Source organism: Plecotus auritus, assembly GCF_963455305.1.
Source record: "Plecotus auritus genome assembly, chromosome: 9".
Lineage (NCBI taxonomy): Eukaryota > Metazoa > Chordata > Mammalia > Chiroptera > Vespertilionidae > Plecotus > Plecotus auritus.
The window spans coordinates 20,223,347-20,250,215 of record NC_137783.1 but is presented as its reverse complement, the minus strand read 5'-3'; the positions used below and the strand labels follow the sequence as shown (position 1 = coordinate 20,250,215).

Sequence of the window (26,869 nt, the reverse complement as noted above, 5' to 3'; positions counted from 1 at the left end):
ATGCCTCACAGAGCTTGCTGTCAAGTTATGGGTTTGCCAGTGCCCTAGTTTCTCATTGTGGGGATTGTGTCATGCGTGATCCAGGATGCAGAAGGTTCGGGAATACTGTTGGTGCAAAAGGAAGTCCTTCCAGTGGCGGATTGCTTTAGCTTAGGGGAACCAGCTCCCCATTTTTGCTTTGAGTGGGTCATACACTCCCATAATTGGGGCATCTCCTTAATCACTTCAGGTATGACAATCAGCATGGAATCAAATTCTCTGAAGAAATGTATCAGTTGCGTTAAGCAGGTCATTTGAGTCTCCTTTGAGATCATGTACACTTGGACCATCATTTGCACATCTCGGCCTCTGAACTCAGTACTTGGAATTCCTACTAACACTTCGTGACACACCCGATGTAACATGTCAGATGTTTAAAGGTGGGTACATTGTTTGCACCACAGTGCTTTGAAAGCACTGAATCTGCGTCTGGTAGAGCAAATGTGTCTCTTGTCACCAAAATCCTTGAATAGTGCAATCAGATTGTTGAGCACTGCTTGATAGAAAGCGAGTCATGTTCTAGTTCAACCGTCATGTGTGTGGTATTGGAAATTCTGATTTCCCAAATGTGCTTGGTAGCCATGGAGCTGGAGTATCAGACTTGAAGGTGATTGCAAATGGCACCTCTAAGAATACTTATCTTAGAGCTGGGCAGCCTGGACTGATGACTGTGGTGTAGATTGTACTATCATTTGCTAGGTGTACAGCATATCTAGCACTGGAGTGTCCGAACTCCATATGTGTGGCTGATATTTAATTATCACTTGGAAGAGCCAGGGAGACATGCTGAGGACCTGAGGATTCTGATGATTGGACTGACCCTGATCTTTGCAGGAACCTGGTTTCCTATAGCTCACTCTTTGCACATCCCCATTCACATGGATATTGCATAGGTTGGTGTTTTTTTTTTAAATCCTGGGCTGATTGATGGGCTCCATAAATTCAAGTTGGCCAATCTGTTTTTTTCATGCATAAAATGGAGGTAATAGTACCTACCTCACAGATATTTTGTGAGGATTAAATGAAATAGTGTCTAGGCCACAAGTGCCCAATATATAGGATCAATTCCTTTTCTTCTGGCTTTCAAGATATGGCATTCTCCTGTAAAGTCTGTCTCTGCTCCTCCATATACTTGTTGGGTCACTCTACTTCCAAGGTAGTCATCTTCAGCTTAGGACTGTATTCACTCTATCTTCTTTTCTTCCATTCTCATCATTTCACTTGTGGCCAATACCCTGATGAGCCCCAAAGCCCTATCACCAATCTAGATCTCCATGAGTTTATAACTATCCAACAGCACACCAAAACTCAGCATATCTAAAGTAGAACTCTTCTTAAATCTGTTCCTTATCTTCCTAATTAGACTATAAATTCTGGGACAACAGAGACCATGTTAGGACATGGCTATACTCCTAGAGCTTAGAAAAATGTCTGGCACACAGGCGTTAAGTATTTGCTGAAAGACTGAATAAGCTTTTTTATATCAATAAAATGAATGCTATAAAAAAAAAATGGCAAAGGCCCTGGGTCTCTTCTCCATCCTAAGTTGCTTAGGGAGAAGCCACCTGTGAGATCCTGGAATAACAGCTGGGCCTAAAGCCCTGGTTCCTCCTATTAGACACACACCCTACTTCATTTCAATGGTTATAGATAACATAAAGATAAGGCACCTCCCAAGCATAGAAAAGTATCTGGATTTTATTTGATAATTTCAGTGTTTTTGAAAATATTGATAAACAAAAGCTGTACTTGGAGCTGGATGACAAACATGCTTTTTAACATAAAATTTTCATACTCAAATGTGACTTTTTCTGAAAAATATTCCATCTTGGGCCTCTTGCTGCAGACAGGTTCCATGGGAATGCACCAAAAAGAGGCAGGGAAACAGTCCCCATGGGAGACTAGTTTCTTTAAAACACAGGCTGCTACTACTTCCTGTGAAGTTCATAAAGTGCCTGTCCCTTTGCTTAGTCATCCAGAGTGAAGTCAAAAGGCTCAAAGTCTTTGCGGAAGCGGCGAGCCAGGGTCTCCTCCTCTTCCTTGCTGATCTGACACTGCCTCCAGTCAGACTTGTCAGGAATATTAAGGATGGCTTCACTTGCCAAGACCTCCCTACAGAGAGAGCACAAAGAAGTCATAACAGAATCAATTTAAACCACCCCCGCCCCCCTCCTCTCCTGCCCGAGAGCTTTCCTCAGCATCACCCAAAGAAGGCATGCAAATTCCTCTGACTTTACTCATACCATTTTCTCTTGTCCTGAGTGCCATTTCTGCCATTCTATCAAAATCATACCCATTTTAAGTGACTAGCTCAGGTCCTACCTTATTCTTAACCCCTCAAATCCCATTTACTTCTCTGAACAACTTGGTACTACATTCATTGGTACTTAGAGAAGCAACATGGCACAGGAAAATGAGGGCAGACCCTGGTGCCAGATATATCAGAGACAATTCCATTCCTAGTTCTGCCACTTGCTGTCTATGACTTGAACAAATTATTTCATCCCTGAGTCTTAATTTTCTCACCTATGAAATGCAAAATAAGGGTTTTGTGAGGTATAGAGATAACACAATCAAAGCACCAAACTAGCTGTGATTATTACACCCTGCCTTAAACTCTAGTTTTGTCATCTGAATTGGGCCATGAGTTTGCTAAGGGCATGGTGCAGAGCCAAGCACCTAGTACCATAACCCACTCTGACTTTATGCCTCCTTTTAGAGGACGCAAGCCTACATAGGCACAATATCACAGGCTCAATAAAACAAACAAACAAAAAAAACCCCACAATTGTCTTGGTTCTTAGAATTAAAAAATAACTACTTTCAGACACATATAAACAAGCTAGCTTTTAATTGCCACTGCTTTATATTTATTTATTTTGCTATATTAGAATAACTTTATTTGTGCATTTATATGGTTTATTTTTCACTTTGAAGCTACAATAAATAGAAGAGCTGTAAACAAATGACATGAATCTTCTAATTATGCTCAAAGGACTTGAGCATAATTTCTACCTGCCTATGCAAACCTTGAACCTACTTCTTCATCTGTAAAATGAATATAGAATCAGCTTTATTGTACAACTAGTGGCCCGGTGCACAAATTCGTGCACACTGAAAGGAATTAATTAGAAGAAATATTTTAATATTGCTATTCACCCTTTCTCTATAATAGAAGTGTCAACCAAATTCATGATCGACAATGACAGATGGAAACACACCGTGTGATTGACGCCAGCGAGAGCTTTATATGTATCGCGCATGTGCAAGTCAACTTAGCCTTTTATAGATATAGAATAACTTGCTTAATTAGACCTGCTTTCTGATTTAACTAAACTTTTTCCAGCCCAGTGAAGCACCCCAACTTCTCTTTCAGGTAATTGTCAGCAACACAGCAGTAAATATCAACACAAATATTATTATAGATCACGCAGGGAGAACAAAGGGTAAAATATTTAACTGCAGCAGTGTTTGACTATATTCTGCACAGTGAGAAAACCTGAAGTCATTTTTAAGGTCCACCATTTCTTACTTCTTTTCAGAAAGTTTCTAAGCTTTCTAAATCTCCATTTTCCAGCTAATGAAAAGAAAATAGGATTCTACTGAATCTCCTATCTACCTACTCCAGGACTTCTGTGAGGATCAAATGAGATAAGGCACGGGAAAACGCTTCACAGACATTTGGTTAAAATATAAAATGTTTCCACCTGGCTATAAAGCAGGTCATGTTCCTGGGCTGAAGAAACTGCAAAGAGGCTAGTCACTAGGGAGAGGAAGCTGGGCATTGCTACGTGACATCATTACCCAGACGGACACTTAGCATATTAGCCTTTTATATATACAGATGGGGGAAAATGTGTTTTCATGAATTTTGTTAACTATAAAATACTATATAACTGTAAGTTCACATTTTTTAAAATACTCCATACAACTACCGTGAGCATAAAATTAGAAAATCTCTCATAGGCTTATGTGCCTGTATCTGCCATCATGTACCTATGTCATCACTGTCCACATATGCATCTGTTGCTGAGGCAACAGCAAAAAGATAATGTCAAATGTTTGAAGCTTTTAACATACTTGTTCATTTGTCAATTATCTTTTTGAAAATGCAAACAATTACGTTTACTGGACTTGTAATGGTGGCAATCTCTTGGAGGCTTTCCAAATTAGACCAAGAGGGCTCAAGGTTGACTCAAAGCTCAGTTTTAACTAGGGAAGGAAAACAGCTGCAAATCACAGATACCAGCATCAAATAATCTGTTCTTCACATTTTCAACTCCCCTCAATACTCTGTATCTTCTGGTCAGCAAATTCCTGTCTTTAGTCTTTGTCTAATTCATACCCTTCCTGTATGATTCTGCAGTTATGTTCTGCCTGATATGAGAAGAAATGAAGTCCCATCCCAACCTTCAGGACAGTACAGAATAATGAGGTTAAGACCTCATATTTTGTGGTCCAACAGGCCTGGATTTGAACCTACCAGTGACCATGGACAAGCTACTAACCACTCTAGAGCCATGCTGTCCATTATAGGAGCCAGTACTCAAATACAGACATTTAAATTTTAATCCCAATTTAAATTAAATTAAAAATGCAGTTCCTCAGTCACATTGGCCACATTTCAAGTGCTCAGTGGCCACTTGTGGCTAGTGATTACTGCATAGGCAGTGCAGATTTACAGAGTATTTCCATTATGTAGAAAGTCTGTTGGGTACTGCTCTAAAGCCTCATTTTCCATAGTGGTAAACTGAGATGTCACTACCTACCTTACAGAATTGGGAAGATTAAATGAGACAATGCATGTAAAGTTCTTGGCACAATGCCTGACACACAGCATATGTTCAATTAATGGAGGCATTTATTCCCTCAGGCTAGAATTTTGACAGTCCAAAGGTTACCCTCTAAATCTCTCTCTCAGTCTCAGCCTCAACCCTTTCATGAAGCCTTTCACCTATTAGACATGAGCTCACTGTCTCTGAATTTCTGAAATACATTGTTCCTAAAAACTTAAGGTACTTTTCACATTATTGTCATATATGTAAATATCTGACTTGCTCTAAGACTATTACTTCCTTGGGGCAAGAATTCTTTCTTATTTGGCTTTTTATTTAACTGTCCATGCAGCCCACTACTTTGTTCAGAGTAGGTCTAGTGAAAATACATTTAAAATAAGAAAACTATACAAACCTTCCAAACTGCAAAGGAAAATTCTTTTTAATTCTGTGGAAAAGCTTCTCTCCTGTGTCAAGTTCAACATAAAAATATGCTGCTCCTGGCTGTGCAATCTAAAGTAAACAGAGTTGCATGAGGACATACAATAGTGCTTTAAAAATCGAAAACCTGCCCAGCCGGGTGTAGCTCAGCGGTTGAGCGTTGACCCAGGAACCAAGAGGTCACTGGTTCGATTCCCGGTCAGGGTACCAAAAAAGAAAAAAATCGAAAACCTGGCTCAACTCTTCGAAGTTTTAATTTGGCAAAGAATTCAGTCTAGAAGCACAAAGGATGTAAGCAGCTATAGATCCCAAGCCATTCAGTGGAACTTGAGTTTAAAAAGCCAAACTGGCAGATATTGCAAGACCCTCCCAGTGGCACTCATCTTTCTAAGTTCCTGCCTTAGGAAGTTTCTCATTTCTTGTTTTTCCCAGGAAAACACTGAGGCATTGCTGTAATGCCAAATTTGTCTCCAGTCTAATCAATACTCCAAGCTCTTGTTCCAAATTGTCACCTGTCTTTAACATTTTTTGAATGCCTTGATGGTACCTCAGGCTCAATGTGTCAGAAACCACGTTTTTACTTCTCCCTGAACATCACCTTGCCCTTCTGTTTTACCTGCTTGATGTCAGAGTGCTCTGGGATTTCCAACAGCTCTATCTGTTGCTCCTGTGCCTGGGTAATGAAGGCATCTTTAATGTCATCAGTAGCACAGCGGCTGAGTGGCACAGGAACGACCTGGGGTGGGGGTGGGGGTGGGGGCGGATAGGAAAAAGTTTTCATATAGGTCCCAGAGAAGTCATGCCTCCTGCAGTTCCTGAGAAATAGCAAATCCATCACAGGGGTGGAGAAACACCCCTCAGCAGAGCTTCTCCTCAGGCCAGACAGGTCCATGTCAGCCTGTCTGTAAGGACTTAAACTTATGAGATAGCCTGCACATGTGGGAGCCAATCTCCGATGCGGAAAAGGCTAGAGAGAGATCTCTTTGTCATCAAGCCTTTCCCAGCTCCTATATAATATATGTGGCAGGGTCAGGCCCATTTGAAAGCTTAACAAATGTGCCAGAAAGAAAACCACCACAACTACAAACAAATTATCCATAACAATCTCCAAATGACTGAGCTGCTACCCCACAGGCTCTGAGACTGTTTCCTACCTCTGAGCAGTCACTCACGTTGGGCTTCACATAAAATACCTAACCTGTTCCAAACTCTACCTATCAAGGCCCAAATTTTTCTTGGAACCTTCCTCAACTACCCATTCCTTTTCTAAACAAAGTACTTACTGTCTGTGCAGTTCACTTATACTGACCATGCACTTCCCTGTGAATTCTCTGGAGTTATCACCAGAGACTCTTTAACCTTTTAAATGAACATTACCTAAATATTAATATGAAAATTCATGTTAAAATTTTAAATATAAAATATTTAGTTTTACATTGGAATCAAATATTTAAATATCAAAGTAATTATTAAAATTAACATTACTTAAATATTTATCAATATCTAGGCCCCTATATGGTCCTTCCAAGTTCTTGGGCAGAGACCACCTACCTGTAGCTGGAGGTGATGGCTCTTATAATTTCTCTCAAATAGAATACATCGTTTCCCTCGACTCTTAAAAAACTTTCTCAGTGTAGCCTTATACTTCTCCACCTCTTCCACCACCTCTGCTGAAAGCTCCACCACTGACTGGTAGTGTCCAATAGGCAGGATAAGGACATGATCATCAGATAAGCCTCCTTTGGCCAGAGCAAGGTAGCACTGAAGATGAAGCACACAGAAGTGAGAAATCAATACTGCATGTATGGTTCTTCAGGGAGAAAGCCTATACAAAGAGTGAGCCTGGTGGTGGTGTGGGAGGGAGGGGTGTGTGTGGAAAAACAGCTTAAGAAGTTATTAATAGAAATTCTCCAACTTTTAAAAATCTGATTTTAGAGATTACAGCAATAATGTTCCCAAGTACCTGCTGAAGAATGAGATTGGATGCAACGAATTTCTATGCAAATATCAAATGAACTGGGAGCAAATGAGCAGCACACAAACAGACTTTTGGCTTCAAACACACCAGAGCCAAAAAGAACCAGAACAAACAGTTGGTTTTCCTTTCTAGGCTCCAAACTTAAAAAACAATTTTTCAGTTACTATTACCTTCAGCCACAGAAAGAGCCCATCCACTTCTGCTTCCAAAATGACCACTCTCCCCACAGTAACATCCATCCCACTGCAAATACACCCCCAGGCTCACAAAAAGAGCTCAGATGACATGATTAGCATCCAATGTCCTACAGCCTTAAGCTGCTGACTAACCTCTACAAAATGAAAGCAAACATATGACCTAATGGGTTGGAGGAAGAATGAGAAACTTCAAAGTCAAGTGTATCCAAAAAGGTAGAAAACTATTGTTCCAGCAATGAATGTTGGCAGCTAAAAAGCAACTAAAAATATATCTGTCAAAACCAAAATATATGAGACCTCTCTACGCTCATTCTTTGAAAGGAAAAAACACTGAATAGAGAAAAGCCAATGCATACCAATGCAGGCAAATGGAGGTACCAGCGCTTTAGAAAGAACAATCCAAAGTATACTTTTAGTGTGGCGGGTTCAAAGGTAAGGCTGAAGGTAGGAGTCATTTATTTTTCATTTACTGAGAAAGTCAAACAGAATGACAATATAGGTAATGGAAACAAACTAAAGTATGATCATCTACTTGGCATAGAGAATTGAGTACTTCTACAGTTAACTTTCCAGATGGTTAAAACTCATCAAAACCTCTTAAGCACTAATGCATTTTCTTAATTTTTACAATAACCATTTTTGGTTCTTTTTAAAGCTTACTCCAGAAGCCTGAATCTTCTAGACTTTTCTTTATATCCAAGGGTCACTGTCATAAACAGCAAGTTTTTATATTGTGATGTGAATCGAGGCTACTGAAGCTTTCTAGTTTACACTAACTACCAACCCCCAATGTAGTATCTTCCAGTTTCACTTGCCTAATCTCCTTCTTCCTTTTCAAACTCTCACCTTCTAATCTGTTCTATACTGAATTATCTCTAAATGTATCTCAAATGTATAAATAGGACCTAAATGAATGCTTCCCCCACAGTAAAATGTATGGACTTTGAAGGAGTTATTTCGGACTTTTAGCAGTTTCCCCTCCTTTTACCAATTGCGGCCATGGGCCGTTAGCATAGGTATGTGTATGTTTCTTGAAAAAGGCATGGCAAAGACAGAAAGCCAGAGGGGAAAAGTAATGAAAGGAGATTACTGCAAACCCTTTGCCAGACACCACAGGTCACCAGAGGTTCCCAAGAGGTTCCCACCAGACAGGACAGTACAGGTAAGTGTAGACTTGATTACTAGGTAGGTGCTAAAATCCTCATGTGGCCTCCGACTTGGGGTGCAGGGCCACAATCAAGGCATAGGATGCTTTTTGCCCCTTCTACCTTCAGGCCAAGATGAGAAACAAACAGGTTTCCTTGATTATCCCCTAGGTTCATGCCCTGGGCAATAGAAAGGTGACTGGTAAAGGAAGGCCATTTCTTCCTGAGGCCTAGAGCAGCTGTTGGTATAAGTTAACATTACAAATCTCTTTTTCCCTGCATGCATTTTGAGCCTATTGAAGCCTCCAAAATAGAAAGGCAGTGTCAAGCCTGCCTTATCATTCAATGTGTGAGGGAGAGAAGAATGTCATAAACTAATCCAAAGAGGAAGGGCATTCTTGTAAAAAGCGAGAGCTTTTCAAGTGTGCTCTTCTTCTCACTGACGGGTTCATCCATAGGCTCCATGGTCCAATGGTGTCACAGGCTTTGAACCCATCAATGCTCCCCCTAGAGAGAGGAGTGTGCTAACAATAAAGACATAAAAACTAAATGTAAAAGACTGGGGCTATTAAGTCTGAAACAACAAAGGCAGGAAAGGGATCTAGCTTAAAGTGTAAGATGAAATTGAGATTCTAGTCTGTCAGTCTATAGGAAGCCACAATAAAGGGCCCTCAGATTGTCAGGATTAAGTTGAGGAAAAGATCACATTCAGAAACCAAAATTAGAATAAATTAATGAAAACCAGATGAAAGTATCTGTCTGCAGAAGCACCACACATTAAAAAATGGTTTGTAAATATTTCTTTCAGGAGTCTCAGGAAACAGCTAATTCTAGTCATGCGTGACAAGGGTGTAACTATAACCCTGAAAATAAGCTTTTTTCATTCAAAGCAGATGAAAGGGATAATGGTCTATATGGTTCCCAGTGAAATGAGGGTCAAAGACTAGTATTATTCAAGACCTAATTGAGCCCTGCCCAAGGAAAAGTAACTGGGGAAATGTGAAATAGGGTGAGACACACATACTTCATTAGCGTTTTCCACAGCCTAAGTAAAATTATCTTTAAGATCATAGTCTGATTCAGTACTCACCAAGCAACCTTATAAGTATTACTAGGGTTCCCAGATACCCACGCCAGGAATGTGGATATGGGGATTCCTGTCATTAGGAAGCTATAGCCTCTACTACTAGACAACACTGAGAACTTATCACTTTTTAGTAGTATGGAATAAAAATAGTTTGAAAAGTATATAGGAGATCCATATCTATTTATCAGAGAGGGAGGAAGGTGGGGAGCAACCTTGTGCAACTGGCACTACAAAACCGCAAGAGAACTGCTATAATAAAAAAAGACAGACAATAACAAATGTTGGCAAGGATGTGAGAAAACATTTTGCTGGTGGGAATCTAAGATGGTATAGTCATTTTGGAAAATAGTTTGGCAGTTTCTTAAAAGGTTAAATATAAATTCCATTCCTGGGTGTCTCTCCAAAAGAAATGAATACAAATGCCCACACATGCCTGCACATGTTCACAGCAGCATCATTCCTAATAGCCATAAAGCGCAAACAACCCAAATATCAATATATTAACAAATATATAGACCAAATGTAGTATACAATGGGATACTATTTGAAAAGGAATACTGATCAATGCTACAACATGGATGAGCCTCAAGAATATTATGCTAAGAAGCCAGACACAAAGATCACATATTCTATGATTCCATTTGTATGAACTGTCCAGAAAAGGTACACCCATGGAAACAGAAAGTAGATTAGTGTTTGCCTGGGATGAGGGTGGAAATGGGGATTAACTGTACTGTAAATGGGCACATGGGATCTTACTGGAGTGATGGATATGTTCTAAAACTGTATTACGTGATGGTTGCACAACTTGGTAAGCTTACTAAAAAATGTTGAATTGTACACTTAAAGTGGGTAAATTTTACAATATGTTTATGGACTCAATAAAGTGATACAAAACAAACAGATGTCGCCTTCTCTGTAAAAGATCCAAGAAAGTAACTTACATGTGTGCCAATGTTGACTACCAAATGCTTCTCCACTTCAGGGCTGGCGAGACAAAACCAGCAGGGTCCTAGAGGCTGAGCTTTATGTGAAAGAAAGCCGAATGTTACCGTGGTCCAAACACTCTAGCATATAACCACCCTTGTCTGATCTTTATACCCTGCAAAGACTGGTATTCAGCACTGCCAAAATGGGCTGGGCCTGTTGTGCTCCCACTATGACCACTTCCCCCATCACCACTATCGATGAAACTAAACCTCTATTAGAAAAATTCTGAATTTGTAACCATTCCACAGGTAGGTAATCCATAATTGATAACCACGTATTGACTAAAGAAGCATGTGACTGGCAACAGGCTGCAATGAAAGAACATTGAACTGGGTGTCAGGAACCCCAATTTTAGCCCTACCTTTGCCACTAGCTAGCCACATGACCCTGGGCACTAAGCTTTCCCAAGGTCAGCTTCTTCATCTTTGAAATGAGGGGGTGGATAAAAAGGATCTCACCTGGCCCGTATGGCTCAGTGGTTGAGCACTGACCCATGAACCAAGAGTTCACAGGTTCAATTCCCAGTCAGGGCACATGCCTGCTGGGAGCATGCAGGAAGGGGCCAATCGGTTTCTCATCAATGTTTCTACCTATCTATCCCTCTCCCTTCCTCCCTCTAAAGTCAATAAAAACATACTTTAAAAAATTTTTAAAGCAATAAAAAGAGGATCTCAATGAAATAGCCTTAACGTCTCTTTTATCATTTTGATTATCCTATTATTTTATGAACCTACATTAGTTTTTATAGGCTCTTTAGCTCTTGTTTTACAGACATGAAGGAAAGGAGCAGTTTCCATAGCTCTCATAGGAATAGTCTCAACCTCAAAGTCAGGCCGTTTTTGCATTATTTCATTTTTTATTATTGGTCCTAATGACTCATTATACAATTTCCTTTGCCAGAAGAGGCTCTCTTAGCAATGCTGCTTCCCAAACAAGACCCACAATAACAATTATTGCTCACAGAGGAGACCTCTGGAACTGAGGTACTTACGAGGTTTGCGAGGCTGCTTTGGGTGAGGAGACTTGCTATCTCTGCCTGTAGATGAACGCTTCCTTCCCTGCCTTTCATTTAAATCAAAGAAAAACTGACAGGCTGACTCTTCCTGGAATGGCCAAAGGTAGAAAAGTATATGTTATTTAACCTCTAGACAAGTGCCAACCATTCACATACAAAGGAATATTCCTGCCATGTAATGTCTATCTTTTCTCCCAGCCCTTTCTGCCTATTCTAGAGAAGTATCTGGACTCAGTCATATTTCTCAGCATTTACCCCAGCTGCCACCAAATCCATCGCTTTGGAAAGGCAAGTTAAAATCCAAGTTATAGAGCAATTCTTGCCTAAAACAATATGAACTCATCCAAATTCCTTTCCCTTTCTCTCTCAATGCAGTCCTACACTCCCCAGGTCAAAGAACTCTAATTGAGATTTAATTAAAAAGATAAGGTTGCTCATAAAGAAAAAATGTCTGAAAAAGCATACTAATTTTCCTCTCATTTGACATTCCTTGCTGTAGTGAGGAGAAATTAATTTCAGGAGAGTTTGCTATTTAGAAATTTCTTCAGAGTGAATCTTATTTACCTACTAGCACTCATAAAATCACAAATTACATTGCTACCAAGCAGTTGTTGGATCCTTGCCTAAAAAGTTAAGAATACGTAATCAACTAGATTTAAAAAAAAGTTAGACTATGAAAAGTTAAGCTCAAACTACAATTAAAACAACACTGAGCTTACTTAAAAGCTAAAGCTTTCTAAACACCACCATGATTTCCCAACAGGAAATGAAAATTTCAATTCTAAGGATTAAAATTATCTTATAAATTAAACAATAACACAAGTAAGGGGAAATCCTGCCCAGAAAATGCCACCTCTCGATCAGAACATACCTCAGGGGCAGGAATTTGCTTTCCTATGGATGCTTCCTTCCCACATTTCCTGTAAGGGTTTTCAGTGACATCTGGAGGCTGTTTTACCAGTTCTGCTGCATCCATTAGTTTCATGGGAACGATGCTGAATGCATAAAGATACTTTGGAGAAAAACAACATAACATTAAGGGAAATACTGTTTATCCAAATGTAGTCAATCTATTTTATTGTGAAAATTTCACAGAGGCTTCTGAAACTAAGTAAAATTTGAAAAGCAGCAATTGATCCATCTGTGGCTAGGAGAATACTTAGTAAATCAAATGCCAATTCAGTGATCTCTGCAGGGCTAACCAAAGGCTGACAAGTAATGAGCAACAGGTCAAAGTACCCGCCCTTACACAAAACAACCATCACTACAAATCCCAGAAGGATTTGCTCCATAAACTTGGAAGACATACTGCTTCTGTCTCTAAGTCCTATATCTTTGTGTACTTCAACAGAACCATGGCACTGCCATTTTTTTTTTCTAATGAAAACTAAATTGGACAAATTAGTGTTCGCTCTGACATTACACAATTTCTGCTGTATATGCTGATACATTTTCTTAGTAGCAAAGAGGTAAATATTCATAGGGATACCTAGAATTTCAGACTAATTGTGCAGTTATTGAGAACTTTAGATGAGATAGGAATAGATGCTTAACCTCACTACTGATCACGGAAATCTAATCAACAATGATACACCATCTTCATCTATCAGAATGGCAAAAACTAATAAAAATTTGGCACTACCCAGTAAGAATGTGGATAGGAAACAAACTCATACACTGCTGCTGGGGTGTAAATGGGAACATAATTTTGAGATGAATTTAATAATGCCTCCCAAATTTAAAAATGTGCATATTCTCTGACTGAAGTATGAGTTGCTTAGGGCTGAGGCTAACACATCCCTGAGAGTAAAGCAATAGACTGAAAATACTATGAATGACACTCGGTCTTTATAAGGCAGCAAAAAATTTTAGCTATCTAAACTTGGTAAGAATGCACTGGGCTTAAAAGCTTAAGATATTATGGAAAAGACAAAATACATATTCGCTTATCTTTTGCATGTACACTGCGTATGGCATGTTATAGTTACTGAGGTGCTGGGACACTGCGATTGGGGAGGAGAGAAGACATGAATGCTAAACAGGGAAAGAGAAACATTTATCAGGCAGACAGTGATTATTATGGACAAATACTAAAATCTTTACCTTTTTCTTTTCTGGATTTCCAACATTTGCCAGTGCTATGAACCTGGTGACATGCTGTGCATTTTCCTGCAGAACGATGTGGTTTCTATAATATATTAGAGAGATGAAAAGTTACCAAAAAACTTAAAATATGTAGACTCCATGGGGCCATGAAAAGAGTCCTAAGTCCATCACCACCAATAACATAATCTCAGATGTTACCTGTCCATCTAATAGGATAATCACTCCTACCTCCCAGGGCTGTTGTTGGGGAAGAATAACATCACAAATCTAATAAGCATAAAACTCCAACTTTAGGTTTTAAAAGAGTTGTCAAATTAGAAAAAGGTTGATAATTGATAAAACTACGTGATAGGTATAGGAGGGTTCATTATACTATTCTCTCTAGTGTAATAAAAAGCTATAATAATGAAAATCAAAAGGAAATAAGTTTTAAGTGAAAAAAACATGTTTCGAATAGATATATATAGGATCATTTCATTTTCCTAGAAAAAATATAAAAACACATGAATGTCTATTTTTCATAGAAAAAATATGGGAATCGCATATACCAAAATATTTTTTTAGCTTTTCTGTTTATAAGCATTCTACATTAAGCAATTATTTTTAATTTTTTTTAAAGTTATAGCATTATACATATTTTTTTATTTTTAGTGAGTTAGTTGACCATTAATATAGATGCCAATCCTTAGAGTTCTTTACTTTCCTCATGCCTCAGAAATTTCCTGAATCTGTCAAAAAATGTAATTTTATTTTAAAAATCTAGTATAGCAGTCCTAGCTGGTTTGGTTCAGTGGATAGAGCGTCAGCCTGCGGACTGAAGGGTCCTAGGTTCAATTCCAGTCAAGGGCACATGCCCGGGTTGCAGGCTTGGTCCCCAGTAGGGGGTGTGCAGGAGGCGGCCAATCAATGATTCTCTCTCATCATTGATGTTTCTCTCTCTCTCTCCGGTTCCCTTCCTCTCTGAAATCAATAAAAATATATATATTTTAAAAATCTAGTATACCATCTATCTATATAAAACTGTAATATGCAAATCGACCAAACAGCAGAACGACCGGTCGCTATGACGCGCACTGACCACCAGGGGGCAGACGCTCAACACAGGAGCTGCCCCCAGCCCGCAGGCCCCAACTGGCATTGGCAGCGGGAGGAGGGGCCAGCGAGCAGGCGGTGCCTGGCCAGCCAGGGTGGGTGCGAGCAGGGCCCCCCAATCGCCCTGCAGGTCGGCCTTGATCGCCAGCCAGGCCTAGGGACCCTGCCCCTGAACGAATTTCACATACCGGGACTCTAGTTTTATATATATAAATCCATAAATACATGTTTCATATTCACATTATTGAAAGAAATAAACCAAAATATAGTCTGCTACAACTTGGTTTTTTTTAATAAGTACATTCATAATTGATAAATGGGAATGATGTCGGTTTAAGGTGAAAGTCATGCTATTTCATATACAACTTTCTCCAACTATTTTAAATGATTAGAACAAGTTTACTCATAATTAAATGGAAGCTTTAAAAATACATGAAGACATTAAGAAATATCCTGAGAAATGTATTTTTTTTAGTGGATGTAGTGCAGTGAGCTCAAGAACTGCTAATATTTTCCACTGTTAAGCTATCCAGGTGTAGTATGCAAAATAATGGCCCCAAAAGATGTCAATGTCCTAATCCCATAACCTGTGAATGTTAGCTTACATAGCAAAGAGAAATTAATATGACATATAGATTTAATAACTTTCTAATCAACTGGCCTTAACATAGGAAGATGATCCTGGATAAGCTGGGTAGACCCAACATAACCATGAAGGTCCTTAACAGTAAAAGAGGGAAGCAGAAGAGAGTCAGAGGGAAGTGGTTACTGAACCCGGTAAGAGTAGTAAGAAGGATTCAACCAGAGTTGCTGGCTTTAAGATGGAGCAAAGGGGCCATGAGCCAAGGAGTGTAGGTAGGTGGCCTCTAGAAGCTGAAAAAGGCAAGGAAACAGACTCCCACTAGGGCCTCTAGAAACGAATACAACTTGGTCAACACTTGATTTTAGCTCAAAGAGACCTGTGTCAAACTTCTGACCTATAGAACTGTATGATAATTGTAAGTTTGTGGTAATTTGTTATAGTAGCAATAGAAAACTAATACCACAGACAAACTGCAAGTACATATAAAATGTTGGGAAGATGTTTCCCTCATTACTTTAAAATAAAAATGATTGATGCAGCCCGGCCAACATTGCTCAGTGGTTGAGTGTCAACCTAGGAACCAGGAGGTCACAGGTTCAATTCCTGGTCAGGGCACATGCCCAAGGTGTGGGCTTGGTCCCCAGTAGGGGGAGTGCAGGAGGCAGCCAATCAGTGATTCTCTTTCATCATTGCTGTTCCTGTCTCTCTCCCTTTCCCTTCCTCTCTGAAATCAATAAAAATATATTAAAAAATAAAAAAATGATTGATGCAGAATGCTACCCCTGAATGGTGTTTTTAATCATAATAGCGCCTCAAAGGAATACAGGGATGCAAAGCATGGACTGACATAATTCTAGGTGCAAATGTTAGTGGAGATTTAGCTATATTAGTATTTGTATTATAATTATATGGGTTTTTGTTACAGCTCTGGCTAAAAAAAATTAAGTTTTATTAAGATTTAATTCAAATACTATATTATTTAAAGTATACAATTTAATAATTTTTAGTATATTCATAGAGGAATGCAAATATGGAGAGATAATACAAAAGCCTGTATTACCCATGGTTATGTCTTATGCTGTGCTACTCTGGGGAAAAGGCAGGTTATTTTCTTCTTTTCACTCAGCTCTATTTTTTGAACTTTCAACAACATATACGTGTATTACTTTAGTGTAAAAAATTATTTTAGGGATTACCCATGCCTTATACAGTGAAGATGATTCAGAGTTAACTTTACTTAGTTCTACCACTTATAAATCAATGGGCTTATTTTCTCTGCAATACATCCTTTAAAAATTTCATCTTTAAACTCTAAAAGCATAAATAAATTGAAGCAAGTTCTTGATTCTCAAATTGAAATACTTCTAAAGTGATTATACTGAGATTAAGATTATACAAAGAGTACAGTTTGACCTGATCAAAATGGGAATTACTGTTACATCAAGCTAGATGATTACACAGCATTGTTATTTCAGACCCTCAGACCTTTAAAGGGCTCTATAAAATGCAATCCCTTATGTTTAAAATTAGGAAACGAACTCAGAAAAGTTGAATACTTTGAGAGTCACTCATTCAGTGCCCGAGTAACTAAAAAACCCCAAGATGTTATAAGGCTGAAAGGAACATGAGAAGTTAACACAAAAGATCCGAGGTAAATTCTTCAAAAAGTCAAAAAGAATGAAATGCTACTCACCGATATGGAAGCCTCTCGTAATAGGTCTTTTCCAAAGCAGCAAAATGATATCTTGGTTTCAAGCCTGTGACAAGACTGGAGACCAAAGCAGAGCCACATTTTTTGGTATCCACTTCTCCCTAGTAAACAGAAATTCAGTCATCTTAACAGACCTAAGAGTAACCAAGAAATGCAAAGAAATAACAAGACACTTTGAAATTTTTATGTGGATACGAATGTGGGCAGTAGAATTTGCATAGTTAATTCCATACTATGGAAGTCAATGAAATCTCAAACATACAAATGGAACTGGGTTACTATGAATGCAGAAACAGAAACAACTGCTGGAAGCTAGAGGTTAAAAAGCAAGTCCTCCACACTAATACCCAAAACAGGGTTTATTAAACATCTTAAAATGTTTTGGGGGCCCTGGCCGATGTGGCTCAGTGGGTAAAGCATCAGCCCATGGACCAAACGGTCAGGGTTCAATTCCTGGTCAAGGGCACATATCTTGGTGGCAGGCTCGATCCCTGGCCTGGGTCAGGATGTGTGGGTAGCAATCAATCAATGTTTCTTTCTCTCTCTCCCCCTCATCCCTCCCCTCCACTCTCTCTCTAAAAATCAATGGAAAAATATCCTCGAGTGAGGATTAAAAACAAAAAATCTTTTTTGGAAAGTAAGCTCTCTGTCTGAAGCCCACAGACTATACTTCTATAATTTGCTTTGTTGTGCACCTATAGTTATGACAATGCAGATAGTTAGTCAATGCACAAAATAGAACTAAAGCTAGCTTTCAGAGGCCCCTAGAACTTAGAGAATACTTGAGATGAAATATTCAAGGACTTCATCATATAAGCATGCAATCCTTTATTTTGCTTCAGTTAAGGAATGTGTAGTTTGTGGAAGAGCACATCATGCCATAGTTATAAAGTCTGCCAAAAGTTAGGCTCCTTCCCAGAAAATCCCTAGCTTCAAATAACAAATTATGTGATCTCTCATCCATAATGTGAATATATTAGCTGGAAATCAATTACCAAAGTTAATTTTCCACTAAGTAAAGCAAGAATTCCCTGTTGTTTTATGCTTGCCTCCTTCAGGTTTCTACTGAGGGGCAGGGATTTGGCCTTGAGGTTAGCTGTGGTATCTTAGGGACTGGTGAACTATATTTTTTTCCCTGTAAGTATCTTGTATGGTTATTTATAAACTTGAATCAAAATCTTTGTTAGCACCCCAAAAATGAAGGAGCCTCTTTATTCTCATTCCTTACAGAGCATCACACGTGTCTTTCTCCCTTCTATCATCAGCTTAATAGTCCTCTGGATCCTCCCTAGCTTCGCTGTATCTTCTCTATGCTGCAATCAGCAGTGCCCCTTGAATTCCAGGAGAATAACCCTGGATTTGTGGAAGGGGAAGAGAGCATTGTCCTTTTGCCTTTCAGCATCCTTCCTGACAATACCTGGTATCTTGTTGGCCTTTTTGGTCATAGACACGTTGTGCTAAAGTGGCAGAGAGTGCTCTACAAGACCCTTTTCTGGATCATTTCCCTTCACTGAAGCTCACTGATGATTTCTGTCCTCACACACAACCTTCCTGGTCTTCCTTAGGCTGATTTCCACCAATATAGTATTTCCCGGTAGCTGTCATTCACCAACCGGATGTACACCCTCTTTTAGATTGCTTACAAAAATGCTATGGTGAGCTCCAGTGCATCCCAACATTAAAGCTTTCACATAAAATAAAATAAAAAAATTTTTTAAAGCTTTCACTTTAGAGAAGTACCAAGTTTTCAACACATCTTTTCCTATCTTTAGGTCTTTAGGTCACTACCTTTGATCCTATAATGATTCCATCTAAAAAAATATTTTGATAGCCAAAAAGCTATAACCTGGAATGGAAGGGAAGAAAATACAACTGCTGAGCTGCCACTTGTTATAAATCTTTTCACTGAAAATTAGTGAACCCTCAAAACATATTAAGAGGAAGCTTGAAAGAGGGCACCTGATGCAGAGAATATAATTTAAAGAACCATTCATTTATAATTAAGATTTCAGCAATCTCAACTGTGAATCAAACTTTCATAAGATCGACTTTTGCTTTGGTCAGTTAATATAGCTTTAAGTATCCTGAAAAAATTCACAAAAAAATTAAGAGTCATATTAAGAGTTTATATTAAGAGTTAAAACACTTAATATAAAGAGCAGAAAAAGCCCAAATTAAGCCAGTGCCATTTGCTTTTAGAAATTCCAACTGAACAAGCACTACTCACAGAAGAATTCCCAAAGTTCCCCACATACTTGGGCCATGGGGATGTGAGCAAGATATCAACACCCTTAAACTGGGGTGTCGAACACAGCATTGTTCTCAGGGAAGAGACATCCTTGGGACTAAAACTGTAACCTGGGACTGGCTCATTTAAGGACTCTGTCCCACTGAGGTACACAATCTGCAGCCCCGAGGTTCCAGTGAAGACACCTTTCCGCCCTGGGTTCAAAGAAAAATGGACAAGTTTTAGTCAAAACTGCAAAATGAAATGTCATTATGGGGATAAATCTCTCTCCCCACGCCACGATTCTGCTACCTCCTGCCTTTCTATGTCTACTGTAAAGCCCTAGCGGCCCTTCTGGCTGCTAGGTCTCTGTGTCGGCTGGCTACAACGTACTCCTGTTCAGTAAGAGCAGCTGCTGGAGCCCACTGGTCAGTCTGTTTACCCCAGGTGCTAATGAAAAAAGGTGGGAAGCAAAAGGCTTTCAGCCTTCTAGAGGAGATTCTGCATAGATTAAAAGACACCTCGACATTATGAGAGGTGATGAAAAGAAAAAGATATCTGCAGTTCTGAGGAAGGTATAATCTAGAATAGATGTACTCTTCATGCAGGCAGCAGCTGCCAATTGAAGGAAAACGTTTCAAAAGAGCCGCTAGTTGGGAAAAATTAGTGACTCTTCTAAATTTCTTCCTTGGTTGTGCCTTCAAGACCTTGCTCCATCAGTTTTCACCTTCCTTTCATCTACTAAGTCTCTTCTTCTCAACTGGCTCTTTCCATTCAGGAAACAGAATATTAAACATACTAATTAATATACATACTAATAAAGGCACATACTAATTAATAAACACACATACTAAATGATAAAAAAACCTTTTCCTCTTCAGTTTCACATTTTTTCAAAAGAGTAGTCTGTCCTAAGTGCTTTACCTCTTAATTAGCTGCTTAACCGACTGCAATCTAGTTTCCCTCTCCCTTCATTCTCTTAAAGGTCACTAATCACCAATTGTCTCTACTCCTGAACTATTCTCTCTTCACTTACTCTATGAAAGATAATATCTTTACCTCTCCCAAAACACCTGTAATTACTTTCACCTCTGGCTGCCTGCTTTCTAGGTGAAGATATATGCCCCAAACCACAAGATACTACCATCTGCCTGCTTCCTTTTTCATATTTCTTACTTAACAATTTGATCCTCTTCTCAGCTTTATTTCTCATCTTTGTGGGACCTGCTGCCCAAAACCTATACTCTCCAACACTGACCTCATTTATAAACTCAAGAAAAATCACGTCCCACTATAAGTTGGATGTTCTGCCAGCACTCCAAGTTCAGTATCACATGTTCACTATTAAGTTCATTGTTTGCTCCACCTACTGGGTCTCAAAAATTCTCTTTCACAGAAATAACCTAAATATCTCAGCTGCTTTTTCCACTCTTGGCACTAACTTCATATGGTAAAATGGCTGTCATAAATATTTACAGCAGTGGTCTTAATCCAAATCTAGTAACTACAGTGAGAACTGCCATAAGTCAGGCCCACAGTAAGAGCTACAACAAAAGGATCTCAAAATGTATTTCTCACAATGATGATTAAAAACAACAAATAAAAATCTGTCCCTCAATTTTTTGCCTAAAATAATTTCATATGGTTGAAACAAGATGAGATTCAGGAGGGCCATAGTCTGATATAGGGAATCAAAGGCCAAGATGGATTATGGTGGGGAGGGAGAAGAAGGGTATTTACAACAAAGAAAATGTAGAAGAGAAATGAGAGACCAAGAAAGAGAAAATGTGAAGAGCAGTGGAGCTATTTTAGGGGGGAAATGAGCTGACTGATCCAAGAGGTTGTAGACTGACAACAAGTGAAGAGAAAACAAAATGGCCAGACACTGAGAAAGCCACTAAATGAGATGCAGGGGGGTGGGAGGAAACAACTTTAAGCTGGAACTAAAGAGTGGACCTGGAACCAGAAAAAGGACAAAGGAAGTGAAAAACCCAAGGATCGGCACTAAAAACTTCAGTTTTAAAAAGCTCAGTGAGACCTAGAGCTCTAGCTAGTAAGGAATCTATTAAGTAAGCTGTATGTTATATGGTGAGACCACATACATGAATTTTTTTAAACATAATTTATACTTTAAATACTCTATATATACAGAGTCAAGTAATTTATTCCTCTGTTTGGCTGAAAGAGTATGTATTTGGTTGTGGGAACACAAGATTTGAGGGAGGTGGAACAGACGAAAAAGGTCTGAACTAGCTAATACCCTTACCTCTCCCAACATTCCTGTAATTACTATAGTCTTAAGGGTATAGACACAGACTTTGGGAAAGAACCCCCCCTGATCCCCATTCTGTCAGGCAGTAATAGCAGAAGAATCTAGCCACAAATTTCCTAGGAGACTTTATTATGTTCACTACAAACACAAAAAATATCAACTTACCCAGATAAGTAATGTTCTCAGCTAATTCACACCCATCAGCATCTTGGAAATATTTTACTGTTTCCTGGTTATTGGCACCTAGTACGTATGTCTGAATAGGAGCTAGTGAGAGAAACAGACATGACACCATAGAGTTACCAGATCTGCTTTGGAACTTGAGCAATGCTTCCACATAGGAAAAATAATCATAGCAAAAGTAAAGAGACTGCAATCCTACATGTGGAATATGATCACCAGTTAACATATCCTACACCCAACCTTGTGGCCTGATCATTAAATGGTATCCTTAGGATGATGAAGTGAAATCTTAAAGAGGATGGTCAATGTATAATTAGGAACAAATAGTCCCTAAAAAGCTGGGGGGGGAAAACACTGATACTGGAAAAAGGAAAGAACACATACGATTTCATTTATTCAATTCTTGCCTACTTAAAAAAGAATGATTTTTCTGGAACTAATTCCAAATGTGAATCAGCTCAATGCAGAGCTCAAAGGGAAATTCTTAAATAACCAACATTTGTGAAAACAACCCAAAAAAGACTGTGTAGTCTTGAAACTTTGTCAGAAATCATTTGATAAATAAAAAGAATTTCTATACCTTTTTTGATGCCAGTCTTATACTCCTCCCATTCAGCATCTGGAGTGGAGCCAAAGAAATTTCCTATACACAACAGCAGCTAAAATGAGTTTTTTAAACAGATATGAGTTTTTTTATATCAAATGGTACATAATTGATAATAACATTACTCAGCTAATTATCCTAAGTAATGGTCTCAAACCAGGTTGTTTTTCCTTAATCAACTTGCAGAATTTCAATACATAATTCTTTAGTAACAGCTGTATAAATTACTACATTTTGTCTTACTGACTATCAAATTCAAGTTGGGAATGGGGAAGAGGGGGTCCAGGGGAAGATGGAGAAATCAATCTTGAAGAATCCTCTTGTGAAAAATAAAACTTTAAATATTAGATACCTTGAGAAATACAGGGCATAAAAAACACATGCGCTGCCTGTTGTCTTTACTCAACCTTTAACCCAATGAGCATATAATCCCCCATACCTAGAATACTCTCCTGTACTCTAGGAGTTTACAGTCTAGTTGGCAACCACACATAACACTTAAGGCTCTTCGGTTTGTGAAGCACTTGCTCATGTTATCTGACTTAATATGCACCATATACTCATGAAATACATCTGTACTTCCCAACCCAGTGGTCAGAATTACTTAGGTCGGGGGAGGAACGTATAGGGGGGGTAAATGGTGATGGATGGAGACCTCACTTCGGGTGGTGAACACACAATACAGTGTACAGATGATGTGTTGTGGAACTGTATACCTGAAACCTGTATAATTCTGTTAATAAATTCAATAAAAAGGAAAAAAGAATCATTTAGGGATGTTCTGCTAGTCTGTTTTCACATTTGTGTACATTAGTAAAGTAACAAGATTGAAATTTTAAAAGTATAAAAAGGTAAACAGGTCTCCTTCCCCCACTGCTCTGCAGCTACTAAGTTTCTATGCTCACAAAAGGTACCCAATCTAACAACAAAAAACAAACAAACAAACAAAAAAAAGGAGTATGTGTTAAATCAAGAAATGAATAAAGAAGCCCAAACTTTATTTTTGTATGTTGACAGTAAAATTAAATTCAGAAAAAGGAAACATCTTACGTCAAAGTTTCCACTTTTCTTCTGAATTGCTCGAACTCGATTGAATAAAACATCAAACTTTCCTTCAACATCTCCACAAGCCAAGCTGCAAACAAGAGATAAACATTAAGGCAATTCAGGAAACACGAACAGGCCTGCCAGGTCTTCCTGGATCAGGCAGACGTGATCAAGTCTTCCTGAGGCTACCTGACAGGTTCAGTGCATGTGAACTATTACTGACCAGGGGCAACTTCACCTAAAAGCCTCACCAACACCTTCAACTCACCCTACCTAAAGTTCACCTTATCTTTTCCTCCAAATCTGAACCAACTTCTCCTCACTTCCCAAATATTGTGGATTGGTCATTCACCAAGCAGGTCACTAAGAATCAAAAATCTCCCCTGCAATCACCAAGTCACATCAATCCCTTTTTCAAAACATCTTACACATCCATCCTGTCCTTTTTATTTCCATTGTCATTATCTTGGTCCAGAGCTTTAATCATCTATATTCAATAAATACATACTGAACACCTATAATATGCTAAATGCAATATACCAAGTCCTATGCTAAGAACGTATTAGGAGTACAAAGAGGGGTAAGACGGTTCAAACCTCAGAGTTTACAATCAGGGAAGGGAAGATACTCTCACAGTCATAAATTTATACAGGGTGGATCAAAAGTAGGCTTACATTTGTCTGTATGGAAACTACAATAATTAATAAATAACAATACAAAAATAAACTGTGTTTCCCGTACTCACAACTGTAAACCTACATTTGTCTCACCCTGTATAAAAAGGGCTTCAACAGCCCTGGCTGGTGTGACTCAGTTGGTTGGAGCATCATCAAAAACACCAAAAGGTAGCAGGTTCGATTCCCAGTCAGGGCACATACCGAGGTTGTGGGTTCAATCCTAGGTCGGGATGTGTGTAGAAGGCAACCAATTGATGTTTATCTCTCATACAGATGTTTCTATCTCTCTCTAAATTTCTATAGAAATGTATCCTCAGGTGAGGAATAAAAAAAAAAGGCGGGGGGGGGGGTGTGGAACTACAATAGGAAGTATATGTAAAGTGCTATGGGGCAGGGAGGTAGAAAGTGGCAAGAGCTAAGGTTTGTAAGGCAGACTGGCCCTAAGTTGTGAACTAACTTGTTCTATCATATCATTTCTGAATTTTTATAATTCTGATTTACATGGTTTTCCCACTTCTCATATTTTATGAATGTCATAATGTATCTTGAAATATATTTCTTCTTGTTTTGTCATTATCTCTTTCTGGTGTGCTTTTACTGTCCACATCACCAAACATTTTCAAGCTGGGTAGTGACATAAGCATATCTGTTTTAGAAAGATCCTTTCAGTAACAGAGTGAAAGATGGTCTGGAGAAAATTATCAGCGTAAAGGGCAATGTTAAATGAAGATGGGGAAGAGAGAAACAGATGGGAAATTTAGAATTCTGAGGACCTAAACACAATATGAAGTAAAGAAGTAGCATGGGAAATGGGGGAGAAGGAAGAATGGATGAAGGACAGCTGCAAGGCTGAGGCACTGAGTCCTGTGATATACAGCAGGGGCAGCAGAGAAATAAAATGCATCTGGTATTGGATACAAAGTAGAGAATACCCTTACATTTCTTCTAATGCCTGATCTTCTTCCTATCCATCCTACATACAGCCAACATTTAATGTTCTTTCCTCAAGAAAAATCAAGAGAACTCCACTGCGTGCAGAGCCACAGCCTTCCACAAGTCCCTCATCTCTCTTCCTAGAGACTTCTCCAAGTTTCCCTAACAGAAACCTTCCCTACTGTCAATCTGATCACTCTCTCCCTCTGCCATTCCCTGGGATGGTTAGTTCTCCTAATAGTCCCACCCTATCCAACCTGAGTCTAAATTTTTCTCATGCTTCAAATCCTGGCACATCTCTAAAGTCTTCCTGACCAGGTCAGAAAGTCACTCTCAAAACTTCAGAAACCCAAAGCAAGCTCTGTAATAACCTATTAAACATTTTTACCTTCTGAGCAACACCTCTTCTAGGGAGCCCTCTGGTCCCTATCAGTTACCAATTCTTGGTGCTGCCACAAGATCCTGCACTTCCTCTATCATAAGAGCAGTCACATGGAATTATATTTCTGGGAGAGCCAAGGTTCAGTTTGTACATCATAGGACACCTCAAAATTCATCATCTCCTCGTGTGAGCCCGTTTCCAGTGTCTCCTAGCCCACTGAAGAAAGAAAAAAATCTAGGACCCCAACAGTGCTGACCCCTTCTTACAACCAAAGCATCTCCAAACCCGGTTATTTCAACTCCTCAATAAGCCATGAATCCCTGCACTTTCCTCCTGCTGTCGCTCTATCTAATCCTAGCTGCTGTCCTCTATTTCGGCTCTAATTTGTTCTCCACATAGCAACTAGAATCACTTTCCAAAATGAAAATTTGATCATGCCAAGTTGTTCTTAAACATTTCAATGACTTTCTTCCTTAGGATAAAGACAAAAATATTAAGGCTCAATCCTCACTTCTCCTATCCCTCACATTAAGCCAAATACTCCTATTATACACCCTCCCGGAACTGTGAATCTTTTCTTCCCGACATTTACCACTACCGTAACTTTGCATGTATCTGGATTCACTGATTACTGTCTGTTTCTCTTCACTGTAAGTTCCATTAAGGCAGTCACTCCATCTGTCCTAGTACAGTGCCTGGCACACTGCAATTGTTCAGAAAATATGGGTTGAATGAGTGGATGAATGGAAGTCCTCTCTTTACGGTCCCGGCTCCCGCCCCCTCCACCTCGCAGAGAAAGTGAGCCAGGGCAGAGGACCTATCCATCCACGCACCTCAGCCCAGGGCCCCTCAACCGGCCGCACACCTAGAAATTCTGGCTTAGTAAATGGAGTGCGGGAGAAAAGGGGTAAATGAGGTGTCAGAGGCCAGAGTGGCCTAACCAGGAGGAGGCCCGAGGAAGCTTCTCTCGGTGACTATCGCCAACAGTTCCCGCCTGGAAGCGAAACCGCCGGAGGAAGAGGCCTCCCCGCCGGACAAAGATGGGATCGGAGCTCACAACCCGCAAAGATGTGACAGGAGCTCACACGCCGCTGCCTCGCTCCCATCCTCTTAGTCTTCCCTTCCCGTCGGAGAACCCACCCCACCTCCGCAGGCAGCCACGTGAGCTCACACGCACACGCACAGAGGCTTCCGATTCAGGGTCACTCACAGGCGCAGCGGTTTCTGGGCCATCGGTCCCAAAAGCCCGGGTTGGGGCCACCACCGAAACTCAGGACCCTGCACCCGCACTCCTCCGGAAAAGGCGGTCGCAGCACAATAAGACGTCAAGGCATCCCAGCCAATGAGGGTTCTCCAATCTACGGAGAGCGCCGAGGGACAGAAGC

At 39.5% G+C, this 26,869-nt stretch overlaps 1 protein-coding gene across 13 annotated transcripts; it reads right to left on the bottom strand.

Moving 5' to 3' along the window:
• Positions 1–1,712: 1,712 nt before the first annotated feature.
• On the bottom strand, positions 1,713–26,802 carry CWF19L1 (CWF19 like cell cycle control factor 1). Of its 13 annotated transcripts, none has more exons than XM_080642626.1 (14): positions 26,695–26,802; positions 23,496–23,580; positions 22,422–22,500; positions 21,824–21,925; positions 19,387–19,601; positions 17,142–17,260; positions 13,771–13,855; positions 12,539–12,679; positions 11,644–11,755; positions 10,607–10,686; positions 6,807–7,016; positions 5,872–5,991; positions 5,230–5,327; positions 1,713–2,151 (listed from the first exon to the last, which is right to left on the bottom strand). In XM_080642626.1, the coding sequence occupies exons 1-14, from the start codon at positions 26,715–26,717 to the stop codon at positions 2,007–2,009; spliced, it is 1,614 nt and encodes a 537-aa protein (XP_080498752.1). In that variant the 5' UTR covers positions 26,718–26,802; the 3' UTR covers positions 1,713–2,006. The 13 variants fall into 13 exon arrangements, with proteins under 13 accessions (XP_080498752.1, XP_080498760.1, XP_080498764.1 ...); XM_080642634.1 differs by having other exon boundaries at positions 22,422–22,484; positions 26,695–26,793; XM_080642638.1 differs by having other exon boundaries at positions 19,415–19,601; positions 26,695–26,790.
• Positions 26,803–26,869: the final 67 nt, after the last annotated feature.